The following is a 16,021-nucleotide window of genomic DNA, read 5'->3' on the forward strand; positions in this document are numbered from 1 at the left end:
CCCAATCTCCTGTGCTGTTCCCATCTTTCAGACTTTTAAATGACAGAGAACGGTCTCTGGTCTTCATATTTTTTCTACATTCACTTCCTTGGTGATCTCCATCTCATGGCTTTTAACTGTTCTGTTAACTACAACTTTTTACCTCGGATCTAGCTCTCTCCCCATAACTCCAGATTTGCATATTTAGTAGTCTACCTGACATCACCATCTGAGTTGTTAAATTTGTCTCAAACCGAGTTCCTAATCTCATTTTTAACCCCACTTGTCCCAGTCATCAACTATAAGAAAACTAGCATTTAAAAATCTTCCAGCTTCCCCTGCTACCTCTCCCTCACTAGACTAACTAGACACTAAATTGAAGATTTATGGGCACATTACTTAACACTTCTAAGTATTTGTCTCTTATTTTTAAATGGGAATAAAATAGCTACTCCATAATGTTACTATGACAAAGATGTGTATAGGACAAAGTCTCAACTTCTTTGCACACATTCTAGTGCTTTTGTGGTCATACTCCTGCCTCTCTAGGAACTTCTTGGTATGCTCCTTGATGTTATGTATGTTGATATTCACACACCTGCCGTTCTCTCCTGCCAGAATACCTTTCTTCTCATGTCAAATTTCTCATTCTTCAACACAAAAGTATAGCCTATTCTGTGAGGTTTTTCCTACCTGAAGACAGACAGCCGATCATGCCTTCCTGTACTTCCAGCATTACACCTTGTCGACACTTCAAACTACTACAAGAACAGCCCCTCTGGCACTTGGGTCTTTGAAGACATGGTCTGTATTTTAATCACTTGCTATTACTAGTGCCTATCTAGCTAGGCATTCAAATAAACTTTGCTAAATAAATGAAAAATCCCCAAACCATCATGGAACCATTTATAAATGGAATCACATCAGTCCTTTAGATTAAAAAATTAAACAAGAGAGTGGTAATTTTGGAAAGGAAGGCAAACAGATGGCAGAGAAGCAAAAATGAGGGCATTAGAGACAGCTAGTTATCATGATTTAACAACTCATTAATCAGCTACATTTCTCAATGTATTCTAACTCTAGAAGAATCTGTGTAATTCATTGTGACAACATATACAAAACCATACTTACCTATTTTTTCTTCCAACTCTTTTACTAAAGAAGGTTGATCATTTTCTACAGGTGATTTCTCTAAGGAATCCTAGATTTTATAGAAAAAACAAAAAGAAAATCACTTCATTTCCCATGATGAACTAATTGGCCATCATATCAAGCATGAGAAAATCCTCATTAAAGAAAATTCACACAAAAAGCAATTTGATGAGCAGTCTTTTTCTTACCTTGATAGACCAAGTAATACTGACCTTATGCATATAGAATTTACTGTAAAAAAACAGTAGTATCCAAGGCCAAGATGAACAACCTGACACATACCAAACACATAATGCAATAAAGAAAAGATTAAATGATTATAGTTTATCATACTTTCACAAATTTTGGACAAAAATCTAAAATTTTGGCTGAAGTTAAATACCACAATAGCCCACTTTTCTGCTCAATAGTGCTCTTTAAGAAAGGTAAAATGTATATCACACCAGAATGAAATTCTAGTTTTTTCATGTTGTAGTTTTGGTGTTGACTAGTTATGCAATTTTGACCAAGACATTTAACCCCTTAATCATTTAATCTTATGCCAGATCAAGATTCTAAAATGATCTAAAACCAAAAAGTGACCAATATGGATACAGAATACGTAACATGAAAATGTTTAATGTACTTTTCAGAAAACAATTTACTTCTGACTTAAAAGTGTAAAAATTTAATGTATGTATTTTCTAGTCTAGTACTAGAACTAAGAATTTATTTAAATTAATAAAATTGAAATAGTACCTTTAATAACAACAACTCTGCTCTCACGTCCTGCAATTCAGCTTCTTTTTGTTCCTGCGATAGCCTCAGGTTTTCAAGCTCCCTTACAAAAGACTGTTCTTTTTCATTTTGGGTTTTATTTTTGCTATGTAAGTTTTGAGAGGCTTCTTCAACTTGACTTAAAAGATTCTGATTTTCAAGCCTTGTTTTTTCATTAGCATTCTTCATTTCTAGAAGATCAGACTGCAAGGCCTCTTTATGCGACAGGGTTTCTTCTAATTCTTTCCTTAAGAGAACTTTCTCTTGTTCATGGTCTCTTAGTAGAGACTGAAGCTCTTCATGCTGAACTGCATTCTCTTCTTGAAGGCACTTAATCTTTTTTTCTAACTCTGCTACCCTTTCATCATACTGAAATATCAAGTTGTGTTTTTCCTCATTGATTTTAGCTAAGGATTCACCTACAGCTTGTAGGATATTTACAACATCTTGCTCTTCATCTTCTTCTGAAACTTTTGACTCCATCTGCTTCAGAAAACCATATAACTGAGTTTTGACAAATAACTTCTGAACCTGCTCATTTTCAAACAGTGTACTTAAATTATCTCGTTCTGTAATTGTTACCTGAAGTTTCTTTTCTAATTCAGAAATGTGTTCCTTAAGCATAACATCTTCTTTTTGGGACAGGAGAACTTCCAAATCCCTATTCAACTGGTTCTTTTCTGAACTTAATCTATTATTTTCCTCATAAAGAGACTTAACTTCAGATGATAGTGCTTCCTGGTCCTCAGAGACAGTTTTTAATTGAACCATAAGTTTTTCTAGTTTTTGGTTATTTTGATCCTTTTCTTTTAAAGTTTCTTCTAGTTCTCCTCTTAATTCATTTACCTTTTGTTCCAGTTCACTGTTGCAGTGGCTAGTTTGCTCTACTTTTCCCCTAAGTTCTACAATCAATCTTTCTTCCCTTTCACATTTTTTATGGAGATTATCCATCTCTTCATGAGAAGTTTTTATTTTACTTATGAAATCATTTTTTTCCTCAGTGAGGGAACTTATCTTTGCTTCAAGTTCTTGTAACATGGTATCTCTCTGACTGAGACTAACTAAACACACTTCATTCTTTTCTTGAAGACTTTTTATGGTATTTTCAAGTTCTGGCACTAATTCTTGTTGGGACAACTTTTCATTTTCTCTCTGGAGACGATTCACAGTTTCAAGAAGAGCATCTTTTTCATTAAAGGCAGTTCTGAGTTTCTGCTGAAGTTCGTTAACATCAGATGCTTGCTGTTGCTTCATTGATTCAAACTCTTGACTTATTTTCCCAGCAGATTCCCCCAGTTCTGTTTGTAAGATCTCCATAATCTCCCTCAGACTCTCATAATTTAAAATTGCTTCTTGCTTTTCTTGCTGTAGGTTTTCACACTGCTCCTTAAGACCTTGTATTTCAAACATTAGTGTTAATTTTTCTTTTTCTGAACCTGACAAAAATGTCTCAGTTAGTTCTGATATTTCTTTTTGATGCTGTTCCTTAAGTCTCTGTACTTCTTTGTTATGTTGTTCTACAATACAGCAAAATTGTTTGTTTGAATCTTCTAGTTCAGATTTTAATTTTTCAATTACACAGCTCTGTTCTTCTTTAGCTAGCAATAATTCATTAATTTTAAACTCTAAGTCTTCCCGTTCATGAAAAAACTCATCCTTTATATGTTGTGCATCAAGTTCAAGTTTTAATTTAAGATTATTCATGTAAGTTACCTCATCTTTTAAGATACTATGTTGAGACTCCAGTTCTTTTAAGGTGTTTTCTAAGTGTTTGATTTTTTCGTTTACTACTTGTTCTACAAAAGCTTCTTCTTGTAAGAGCATAGGACACATCTGATTTTCGTGGTTTGCATCTGGCGCACTCTCTAAGTTTTCTAATTCACATTCATATTTCTCCTGAATGTTCTTCACACTTGCTTCACATTGTCTGACTAAATTCTCCTTTAGCTGGTTTAAATTACTCACTTCTGCTTCCCGTTCTTTTGCAGATGCTTCTATTTGGCACATCAAATCTTTCACCTCTTCTTGGTGTGCAACTTTCAACTGCAAAAGCTCTTCTTGCAAACTATTAATATCTTTTTGGTAACGCTGGGAATTAGCCTCAATGACTTCTTGGAGATGCGTAATTTCTTGCTCCTTTTCATTTGTGGCAGTGCTTAATTGTTTTTGTAGATATAAAATTTGTTCCTCAAAGACTGGCTTGATGTTCTGAATCTCTTGTAGTTTTTTAACATTATCTTCACAGTTACTCTGAAATTTAAGTTGTTCGGAAAGTTCTAATTGTTTTTTTGTTGCTTCTTCCAGTTCCTTTTGCAAGCTAGCTTTATCTTCACTGTGTTTGGAATGTACTGCCATTAATTCATTTTTCAGATTTTCAATTTCTTTCACATAGTTTCCTTGTGATTGTTCAAACTCCTTGTGCACATCTTCCATCTTAGTAATAGAATCCTATTATAAAAATCAGCACACAAAAATACCTAATTAAGACAAAAGAAATGCCTGCCTTCAGGAAAAATATTAGCCACAGGCTAACTGGAGAGAAAAGGAAGTGAGCAAAAATGTACATAGAGCAATATGACACTGAGACTCCCAAGAATTCTGCTCAGGCTGCAACTACCTTAAGTATCATACTGCACGTTGCAGTACTAAATGTGTTATTCAGGGTAATAACTAAAATCTAAGAAATCTCTGGATTTAATTTCCTTTTAAAAAGGGATAAATCACGGAAGTTATATTGAGTCACAAAGGTTTAATGAGTTATCTCCTGAGTTGAACAATAGGGGACTTTTGGGGAAAATTAGCCCAGACCCAATAGGCAACTGACTATTCCAGAACTGAACAATGATTCATTTAGAGTATGTGTGAGAGTCAACTTACTTAAACAAGTACTTTTTCACAAAACAAGTAATTTTTAATAATTCTCATTAAAGAGTAACATTACAGCAATAAAGAGAATTAAGAAATGCAAAAACTAAATGCTAGTTCTATCTCTATGTAGATGAGGGATTTCAGTTGTTTTTCTTTTTTAGATATTAATTTGTTGTAAATTATTAAAGTCATCAAATCACATGCTTGTTAAGATTTTAGCTCTAAAATTCATGACTATAGTAAATAAATAAAAAAACCAAACATTACATTGTTGCCTTACCTCAACCTCTTGCTTCATTTTAGTATTTTCTTTCTTCAGATAAAGACACTGTTGCTCACTCTCTGCTTTTTCCAGAAGAAGAGCATCCAGACGTTCAGTCAATGCCTGTTTTGGAGCAGGGTGATTTGTTTGCCAGAGGTTAAAAATGATGGATTGAACACATGCGTAATTTTGTCTTCACCATTTCCAAACCACACTGAAGTAAGAATAAAAGACTTAAAAAGGTCTATACGTAAGAACAAAGAGAAAAGGAGAAAATAAATAAGGACTACGGGAAATTTCACCATATTTTTGAAAAACTGAAAACTGGAGGAGGAACTGAATTAGAAAGAGGAAGAAAAGTAAAACTTACAGTGTCTTCACAGGGAAACACACGAGAAGCTGGCAAATACTCTAGTAAATTAAATGTCCAGAAATTGGAGGCCCTAGATATTGTTGAGGGAAGTATAATGTGTGGGATTCAAAAACTGGGGATTGGTTGACAATATGAATAGGGAGGATGAGAATAAAAGGCAAGAAATCACCCCTGTCCCATCTTCCTCAGAGACAGGTTTGTTCTCTGCAGAAATTTAACAGGATAGAAAGTAAATGAAATGGAAACTAGATCAACAAGAGTAAGTAAAACTTCTAGCAAGACTGATTAAGACAGAAGTCACAACAATAAAAATAAAAAGGAAACATATCTACATATAAATCAGAGATTAAACAGCTAAAGAGAATATTATGAACAATTATTTGGCAATAACATTAAAAACTGAAATGAAAGGAATAAAAATATAGCTTTATTAACTCAAGAGAAAAAAATTAAAAAGCCTAATACTGTAAGAATTTAAAAATTAAACTAGTCGTTTAAAAACTGTCCACCTAAGGTAACAGAAGGAATAGTTTTACAGGTGAATTCTATCAAATTTTCAAAGAACAGATTATCCCAATTACATATGAACTTGTTCAGACAAAATAAGAAACAGATTCCGTTATTCTACAAAATTTGCATAACATGATACAAATACTGAAAGACTTTACATACAGGAAAATCACAAATCCAATTCATCATGAATCCAGATTAAGTTAAACCTAAATGTTTAAAATCTATAAAAATGTTAAAATCTTAAATAAATTAGTCTACTATCACTCTATATCTGTCTACTTCTGAACTTACGTAAAGTAATAAAAACAAACCAAACAACAGATGTAGAAAATTTAGAGTTCTATATCAAGTTATAGCTATTATTCAAACACAGGTAGAATAAAGCCATTTTAAAATATGGGATGACATTTTCCTCCCATACATCCCTTCTTAGGATGCTACAGAAGGGCATACTCTATGAAGATGAGGTTAACCACCAAAGTGAATAACATGTCACTTAGCAAATGGGGGGCCAATATAGAAAAGCAGTGTAAAAATTCACAGGATCATGGCACAAGGCCATTTCCAGGAAAACTGGGTGGCAGACCTAGAGAACAACCAGAACAAATTAATGCAGGACAGAAGGCTTTAGAAGGGGGGGGGGGGGGTGTCCAGGAAAAAACAGTAAAGATGATCTGATCTATCTGATCAATGGAAAGTAGGAGTTATTGGGAAAGATAGCAAAATTTTCATATGCTGTTAACAGCAAGTTAATAGCTAAATGTCTAAAATGGATAAATCAAGGAATAGCAGTGTTAACTGTATTATTTAGAAATACAGAAATAATTTCTAGAAGTTATTAGTGTTTTAATAAGTTATTTAGTTATTAGCATTATTTGTAAATTATGTGCACAGATTACTTTGGTTAAAACAATTTTAGTTTTAAAATTAGCTTTTTCACATTACATAGAATATTGCAATATAAACTTCTGATTGGTAAATATCAGAGCAATCCTAAATACATTCACTGATTTTTAGGGGATATATACAGGTCATTAACTGAAAACAGCTATAAAAAATCTTGAAGATTAGAGGCACAGATGCACAGTTATTTCTTAGGAAATACAGACTTGATTCCAGCAAAGAGATAATAACAAGAGTGACATGTACTAGAAATTTCATTATCTTAACATGCAATTTCACCTCCCCCTTGTATTTGGAAGCAGCATATAACTTCATATACCTTCAAATTTTGACATGGAAAATACAATTATTCCTCTTCTAAAAATGAAAGTCAAATACATCAGCTTTGAATAAAACTTTAGATGTATCCCAATGTGCTAGAAGATAACTACTAGAAATAAGATGACTACTAGAAATTTAAAAAATTTAGAAAAGCATGGAAAAAAACATTACAAAGCTTTGAGAAACAAAAGAAACTCTAAAGATTAGACCAAATGGGTGGGGAGGGTACATTTAGTTAGCATTAGGGGCCTGTAAGTAAGAATAAGCAATTCAGGTTCTTCAACAGATAAACAAGATAAAAACAATACCCTGTGATCTGGCAAGAGCATATAAAACAAAAAGAGAAGAGAGAGCCGGGTTAGGGAAGAGAAAGTGTACTGATAAACTGCAGCATTATCCTGAAGGAACTATAGATCAGTGGTGGCTGACACATGTACAGGATAAAGGAAACAGGAAAACTGAAGAGTCTCTAAAGTTAAAAGGTCTGAAAAACAGTGCTGCCACTGGTTGTCCAGTAAAAGGGATTTGGCCATGCTAAACACAAAGAAAAGACAAGAGAAATGGGTGAATATTTAAATCTTTCCCCAAACAGCTAGAGATTCAACCGTGAGATGTGGGTCAGTAATCACATCCAGGTATATATATCTATTTATAGATTTTATGCATCCATTGGCCTAAAAATCACCATCAAATTCCTGAGCACGGGTTTTCTGAGGGGGAGAGGGAAGAGCAGGGCTGAGATTAAGGCAGCGCCTTAATTACAGAGTGTGTGCGATGGAAAAGAGAAGAGAGTACCACTCATTTCACACAGAAAGAGAGGTAAAAAACTTAACCAAGGGCAGAGAGGAAGTGGAAAAACAGAGGCAAAAGCCAGAAAGGGCTCTGGCACATTGACAGCTTTAAAGGAAATTTGATTTGTTATTACACATTTCCTCTAAGTAAATAAATAAAAATTAAAGCAATATTTGCAACTTTTGCATTACCTTAATAATATCACCAGTTCCTCCAGCAACAGGTTTTGTTTTGAATTCCTCAATTTCTTTCTCCAATTCTAAATAATTATTAAAAAAATTCCAGTTCAGAAATGAAGAGAATAATTATTGTCTAAAGTGGTAAGTACATTCTTTAAGGAAAAAAAAGACACTATAAATTAGAATAAAGCAGCAGATATTTTGAGAAAGTACTAATTTCACCCCATATTACCTTTTATTTTCCTTTTTTCTTATGGAAAATTCCAGACAAGTAAGAAAAGTAGAAAGGATAGTATGATTAATACACCCATCACCTTAATTTAGCAATAATTACATGGACTCATTTCATCCTGACCTGTATTTTTCCTTTTTTCTTACCTATCTTGATATTTTTGATGCAAATCTGAGACATTATAGTATTTTAGCTGTAAATAACTTCTTACTGTATAATCTTAAAGCAATAATTAACCTCATATTAAGCATAAATACTAACCTATTTCATCAACTCATGTCCAGGTCTGGAGCCTAGAACACGTTTCCAAATATATTTATTACTCTCTTTATCACAAACTGGCCCAATCTCCCTAAACACAATGTGACCTTTTCTAGTAGAAAGTAAATCTTGGCTTGTAGCAATTAACATTTGTTAAGTCATTGGAAATTCATGACCTCACCACACATATTGAAAAGAATACTAATATCTACATTCTTTAGGAATATAAAGTTGAACAGGCAATCAACCAACTTCCACAAATATATTTCAACATTCCAGGAATGGAAATATTTTATTACTTTACTTGAGGCCTCTTTTTACTTCTTTGGGCTCACAATCTTCTATCTCTGACATTTCAACTGACTACCCTAGAAAAAAATGATTTATCTAGATCAATATACAATCCAAATCCAAAAAAATGCTTAATTTTAACCAAATTTTTCTTTAAGATCCTCTTCCTTGACTTTTATTATTTTATTATTTAAATTATTTTAATAGTTCAAAAATAACTGCCGTTTAGAGATGTGTAATGGTAAAAAAAAAATCACAGGTAAATGGTTAGAATGTTAAATAATAATAGATTTCACACTAAGATTTTATTGGATTCACTGGTAAACAAAATAAGCCAATATACAACTAAAAACCTAGTATTTTAAATCATGATTCAATGAGATTGTGGTAAAGATGAGTATTTTCAACTCAATACCTGCACATCGGGCTTTAGCTTTCTGTATTAGCATCATCTGCTTCTTGGCAAACTTGATAAGATCTTCCTTGGGCAAGGTTTCCAGCTGAAAGATGTAATGATATTACTAATTTGTTATAACTCATGTTCCTTTTAGACCACAAAAAAAGAAATATAATATCTTCTTAAAAACATCCTACTGAATAAATCTTCATGTCAACCAAACCATATTTTTTAAAAGTAGCAACTGCAACTTCAACTCAATAAATACCAGTTAAGGGACTGCTATGAAATATAAAAAACAGCACATATCCTCTTACTCACATAAATTCTTGTTTAGGTTAAGATACTTTCTGGGTTTTGATTTAATTGTAAAATTAGGGGACTGGGACTAATTCTACTTAACATTCCTTGGAGCTGTAAAATTATTCAAGGCTGAAATGTCTTTGGCTACCTGAAAATATGTAAGCATAAATATAGCAACAAGACAAATCAGGGTGCATTTAGTCTTTTTAAGAAATCAGGGAAATTACTTAACCTCTGGGCTCAGTTTTCTCATCTGTAAAATTGGGATAACAAAAGTACTTGTCTCATGGTTACCATGAAGCTTAAATGATGAAGTAACTGTTCAGGGAAGTACTGAAAACTTAGTATGCAAGTAATAAACCACTATCTTTTTAGAATCATGGAATGTTAAACGTTGTACCAGACCATAAAAATTACCTAATTCAACCTTTTTTTCATACTGTAGGAGTAACCTACAGAATTGAGTCCGTTGACTCCTACTTAATGTCACTGCTCTTTCCACTACACTATATAAATCCTCATAGATTAATGTTTGAAAAATTGCAGAATCTCTCAGCGGTGCTAACCAGGAGCAGGAAGTAAACAAGGTCCATTCCTTTCACACCATGAAACTTAAAAAAAAAAAAAAAGATAACAGATTGGTTACTGTGTCAATTAGAATCGAGAGCCCTTGGGGGAGGGTTTCTTTTAAATAGGCCACCCTCCTACCCATGCCAAAGTTTTCCATTCATCACCCTTCCACTCTTCAGTGAATTGGCTAGTCAAGTGCTGTATTCTCTTCACCTTAGATTTCCCGGTCCCAGAGGTGGCTGGTGAAGCCACCCCATCTTGAACAGGATCCTGCAAAACAAAATCAAACCCACGTATCAAGAACTCTTCTCCTAATCTCAGATAGAACGCTGGAACCTTTACAGGTAAAGCCTCTCTGTGGAATCAAGTGTAGGAAACTCCTATGTGAGTTAGGGAAGGTGGGGGTCTGTCGCTGTGGCAAATCATATACAATCTGGCTCTAAGGAGCCAGGTAATCTAGGGACTGAGTTTGGGGCGAGTAGGGGCAGAGACCGGAGCAGCGCAGGGCTGCGGGGCGCAAAGGGAAGGTTGCCAAGAACTCACACGGCGCCCATCCCCGTGTCTCAAACCGCGGCTCGGGAAGGCCCCGCGGGGAGATGGTGGGCCCCGGTCCCAGTCCGGTCGCCCGAGCAGCGTTACCTCCATGGCAGCCGGCCTGCAGTGGCCACGCAGCCCCGCTGCCCCGCAACCCCACAGCCCAGCCGCCGCCGACTCCGCACTTCCGTCTGCTGTCGCCTCTGACGTACCCTCGGCTGCAGGTTAAAGGTCGCGCTTCTCCGTGGCTACCCGCCACCCCCCGCGTCTCCATGGCTACCGTCTGATGGCGCTTCCGCTTCCGCTTCTCCTCCGGGAGGCGGGTCCCTGCGCGCGCCCTGCCCCGCCATCTGCCAGCTCCGCCGGACTCCCTGGCCTAACCCGGGGTGGGGGAGGTTTCTGCCCGTTCCGGTGGGCGGGGGGACAAACCTTGGTATTGGGTGTCACAAACCCCGGTAGGTTTGAATCCTGCCACTGCTATGTTTTAGTAGCTGTGAGAATTGGGCAAATCACCCCTGAGACCCTCGTTTTCCATACCTTAAAATGCTGTTAGGATAATGGGAGTACTGTATTGAGGGTCAGGTACCCCCAAAAGGCCAGTTACCTTACTCTTTAAAAAAAATTTTTTTTTAACGTTTATTTATTTTTGAGAGACAGAGACAGCACAAGCAGGGGAGGAGCAGAGAGAGGGAGACAGAATTGGAAGCAGGCTACAGGCTCTGAGCTGTCAGCATAGAGCCTGAGGCAGGTCTCGAATTCATAAACCGTGAGATCATGACCTGAGCCAAAGTTGGTCCCTTAACCAACTGAGCCACCCAGGCGCCTGGTCAGTTACCTTACTCTTTATGGAAAGCCTCAGATGCCTGTCAGATAGCTGTTTTCAAGAGGATTCTTAGGCAGATGCCGTCCAGCAGGGTGCCCTGTGAGTTCTCTCCAGAGAACGGCCTCCTGAAGCAGGCATTTTTTGGCTCTCAAGGCTGTGAGGAGGTCCCCAGGGGAGCTTTTGTCCAAGGGGGCTTTGAACTCTTGCTGATGTGGGAAGCAAGAGAGACGGCCTCTCTCAGGGCCAAGATGGAGGAACAGAGATGGTGAGAGACAGCACCTTATGTGGAACTAATGGGTTGTTTGTTGGTGCTTCCCCATCCCACAAGGAGTGTTCCCAGTGTACATTCTTGCCTTGATCTGACCTAAGGGAAGCAGCATTCAGTCTTTAACCATTAAATGTGATGTTAGCCATAGGTTTTAATACTGATATCCTTTATCAACTCTCTGTACGTGCAATAATAACAATAATAATACTCCCTTTTAAAAAACATTATGTCTTGATTATGAACATAAAATTTTGGTCTGATGAAATTAAAAATATGATTTTCCTCAGTCCACTATACTTCTGAAAATGCTCATGTTCATGTTGTGTCCCCTTCATCTCTCTCCTATTTTGTGTACTGTTTGATGACGTTCTGATTGCATTTAAGTCTTTTAAGTGAGGGCCCAAAAGTTATGGTTTATGGTTTTGTTTATTGGGGGCCTCTGTTCCACTGTGGTAGCATGGCCTAGGAGATGGCCACATCCTTTTATCTCTGTCTTTCTCTTTCTCTCTCAAATACATGGTTAACCCCTCCTGGATATACATCATCAACCCTCAACAATTGACAATGCATGGCTAGTCTTATTTCACTTTTACTCACATTTACCATATCCTTAATTCTCCTACATTATTTTGAAATAAATCCCAGGGAGCATATAATTTAATTTATAATATTTCTGAATGTATTTGTAAAATACTTTTTTTTTAAAAAGTAGACAAATACTATTATGATACAAAAAACAGAATTATTAATATCATTGCATATCCAATTAATGTTCACGTTGGCCAAAGTAGTCCTTTTAGAATTTGTTTGATTCAGAATATTAACACCCATTCTTTGCAACTGGTTTATATGTCTCTCTCTCTTTTTTAAATTTTGAAGAAGGTATTTTAATATCTTTTATTTTGTTATTATTATTATTTTTATTTTTATTTACATCCAAGGTAGTTAGCATATAGTGCTATAATGATTTCCGGAGTAGATTCCAGTGATTCATCCCCTATGTATAACACCCAGTACTCATCTCAACAAATGTCCTCCTTAATGCCACTTTACCCATTTAGCCCATCCCTCTACCCACAACCCCTCCAGTAGCCCTCAGTTTTTTCTCTGTATTTGAGAGTCTCTTATGTTTTGTCCCCCCCTCCTTGTTTTTATATTATTTTTGCTTCCCTTCCCTATGTTCATCTGTTTTGTATCTTAAATTCCTCTTATGAGTGAAGTCATATGGTGTTTGTCTTTCTCTGATTGGCTAATTTCACTTAGCATAATACCCTCTAGTTCCATCCATGTAGTTGCAAATGGCAAGATTTCATTCTTTTTGATTGCCGGGTAATACTCCATTGTATATATATTCCACCTCTTCTTTATCCATTCATCCATGGATGGACATTTGGGCTCTTTCCATACTTTGGCTATTGTTGCTAGTGCTACTATAAACATTGGGGTGCATGTGCCCCTTCAAAACAGCATACCTGTATCCCTTGGATAAATACCTAGGAGTGCAATTGCTGGATCCTAGGGTAGTTCTATTTTTAATTTTTTGAGAAACCTCCATACTGTCTCCCGGAGTGACTGCACAGTTTGCATTCTTACCAGCAGTGGAAAAGAGATCCTCTTTCTCTGCTTCCTTGCCAACATGTGGTGTTGTAGGTAGTATCTCATTGTGGTTTTGATTTGTATTTCCCTGATAATGAGTGATGTTCAGCATTTTTTTATGTGTCTGTTGGTTGTCTGGATGGCTTCTTTGGAGAAATCTCTATTCATGTCTTTTGCCCATTTCTTCACAGGATTATTTGGTTTGGTTTGGTTTGGTTTTGATGTTGAGTTTGATAAATTCTTTATAGATTTTGGATACTAACCCTTTATCTGATAGGTCATTTGCAGATATCTTCTCGCATTCCATTGATTGCCTTTTAGTTTTGCTGATTGTTTCCTTTGCTGTGCAGAAGCTTTTTATCTTGATGAGGTCCCAATAGTTCATTTTTACTTTTGTTTCCCTTGCCTCTGGAGACGTTAGATAAGAAGTTGCTGCAGCTGAGGTCAAAGAGGTTTTGCCTGTCTTCTCCTTGAGGATTTTGATGGCTTCCTCTCTTACATTTAGGTCTTTCATCCATTTTGAGTTTATTTTTGTGTATAGTATAAGAAAGTGGTCTAGGTTCATTCTTCTGTATGTCGCTGTCCAGTTTTCCCAGCAGCATTTGCTTTATTCCACTGAGTATTCTTTCTTGCTTTGTCAAAGATTAGTTGGCCATACGTTTGTGGGTCCATTTCTGGGTTCTCTATTCTGTTCCATTGACCTGAGTGTCTGTTTTTGTTCCAGTACCATCCTGTCTTGACGATTACAGCTTTGTAGTACAGCTTGAATTCTGGGATTGTGATGCCTCCTGCTTTGGTTTTCTTTTTCAAGATTCCTTTGGGTATTCAAGGTCTTTTCTGGTTCCGTACAAATTTTAGGATTGTTTGTTATAGCTCTGTGAAGATGCTGGTGTTATTTTGATAGGTATGGCATTGAATATGTAGTATTGACATTTTAACAATATTTGTTCTTCCAATCCATGAACATGGAATATTTTTCCATTTTTTTGTGTCTTCTTCAATTTCATTCATAAGCTTTCTGTAGTTTTCAGTGTATGGATTTTTCACGTCTTTGCTTAAATTTATCCCTAGGTGTCTTATGGTTTTTGGTGCAATTATGAGTGGGATTGATTCCCTGATTTCTCTTTCTGCTGGTTCATTATTGGTATATAGGAATGCAACCGATTTCTGTGCATTGATTTTATATCCTGCGACTTTGCTGTATTCATGGATCAGTTCTAGCAGTTTTTAGTGGAATCTTTTGGGTTTTTCATATAGAGTATTATGTTGTCTGTGAAGAGTGAAAGTTTGACTTCCTCCTCACCGATTTGGATGCCTTTTATTCCTTTGTGTTGTTTGATTGCTAAGGCTAAGACTTCCAATACTATGATGAATAACGGTGACGAGAGTGGACATCCCTGTCATGTTCCTGACTGTAGGGGAAAAGCTCTCAGTGTTTCCCCATTGAGGATGATACTAGCATTGGGTCTTTCATATATGGCTTTTATGATCTTGAGGTATGATCCTTCTATGCCTACATTCTTGAGGGTTTTTTTTTCAAGAAAGAATGCTGTATTTTGTCAAATGCTTTCTCTGCATCTATTGAGAGGATCATATGGTTCTTGTCCTTTCTTTTATTCATGTGATGTATCACATTGATTATTTTGCAGTTATTGAACCAGCCCTGCATCCCAGGTATAAATCCCACTTGGTCCTGGTGAATAATTCTTTTAATGTATTGTTGGATCTGTTTGGCTCATGTCTTGTTGAGGATTTTTGCATCCATGTTCATCAGGGAAATTGGTCTGTAGTTCTCCTTTTTATTGGGGTCTTTGTCTGATTTTGGAATTAAGGTAATGCTGGCTTTATAGAATATGTTTGGGAGTTTCCCCTCCATTTCTATTGTTTTGGAACAGTGTCAAAAGAATAGGTGTCAAATCTTCTTTAAATGTTTGGTAGAAGTCCCCTGGAAAGCCATCTTCCCCTGAACTCTTGTTTTTCAGCAGAATTTTGGTTATTAATTCAATTTATTTACTGGTTATGGGTCTGTTCAAAATTTTCTATTTCTTCTTGGGGCGCCTGGGTGGCGCAGTCGGTTAAGCATCCGACCTCAGCCAGGTCACGATCTCGCGGTCCGTGAGTTCGAGCCCCGCGTCGGGCTCTGGGCTGATGGCTCAGAGCCTGGAGCCTGCTTCCGATTCTGTGTCTCCCTCTCTCTCTGCCCCTCCCCCGTTCATGCTCTGTCTCTCTCTGTCCCAAAAATAAATAAACGTTGAAAAAAAATTTTTTTTAAAAATTTTCTATTTCTTCTTATTTCAGTTTTGGTAGTTTGTATGCTTCTAGGAATTTGTCCATTTTTTCCACATTGCCCATTTTATTGGCATATAATTGCCCATAATATTCTCTTATTGATCAAACTGGCTAGGGGTTTATCAATTTTGTTGATTTTTTCAAAGAACCAGCTCCTGGTGTCATTGATCTGTTCTACTGGGGTTTTTTTTTTGTTTGTTTTTGGCTTTGATAGCATTGATCTCTGTTCTAATCTTTATCATTTCCTGTCTTCTGCTGTTTTTGGGTTTTATTTGCTGCTCCTTTCCAGCTCTTTAGGGTATAAAGTTAGGTTGTGTATCTGAGACCTTTCTCCCTCCTTTAGGAAGGCCTGGGTTGCT

General features: G+C 36.4%; 1 protein-coding gene and 1 long non-coding RNA gene across 3 annotated transcripts in view; one reads left to right on the top strand and one right to left on the bottom strand.

Moving 5' to 3' along the window:
- Nucleotides 1–10,941, bottom strand: part of GCC2 (GRIP and coiled-coil domain containing 2) — a 62,038-nt gene extending 51,097 nt beyond the window's left edge. Inside the window, exons 1-7 of one of the 2 annotated variants that reach the window (XM_003983863.6) lie at nucleotides 10,792–10,941; nucleotides 10,366–10,422; nucleotides 9,298–9,382; nucleotides 8,111–8,178; nucleotides 5,036–5,140; nucleotides 1,870–4,335; nucleotides 1,111–1,180 (exon numbers count right to left, since the gene is read on the bottom strand). In XM_003983863.6, the coding sequence (XP_003983912.4) occupies nucleotides 1,111–1,180; nucleotides 1,870–4,335; nucleotides 5,036–5,140; nucleotides 8,111–8,178; nucleotides 9,298–9,382; nucleotides 10,366–10,422; nucleotides 10,792–10,797 (2,857 nt within the window). In that variant the 5' untranslated portion in view covers nucleotides 10,798–10,941. Of the gene's footprint in view, nucleotides 1–1,110; nucleotides 1,181–1,869; nucleotides 4,336–5,035; nucleotides 5,141–8,110; nucleotides 8,179–9,297; nucleotides 9,383–10,365; nucleotides 10,423–10,695 lie in introns of both variants that reach the window. The other variant, XM_019826950.3, reaches the window with a different exon arrangement.
- LOC123384403 overlaps nucleotides 10,258–16,021 on the top strand; it is a 54,265-nt gene continuing 48,501 nt past the window's right edge. Inside the window, exon 1 of the long non-coding RNA XR_006595444.1 lies at nucleotides 10,258–10,496. This is a non-coding gene — a long non-coding RNA (uncharacterized LOC123384403). The remainder of the gene's footprint in view (nucleotides 10,497–16,021) is intronic.

This window comes from Felis catus, chromosome A3 (genome assembly GCF_018350175.1).
Source record: "Felis catus isolate Fca126 chromosome A3, F.catus_Fca126_mat1.0, whole genome shotgun sequence".
Lineage (NCBI taxonomy): Eukaryota > Metazoa > Chordata > Mammalia > Carnivora > Felidae > Felis > Felis catus.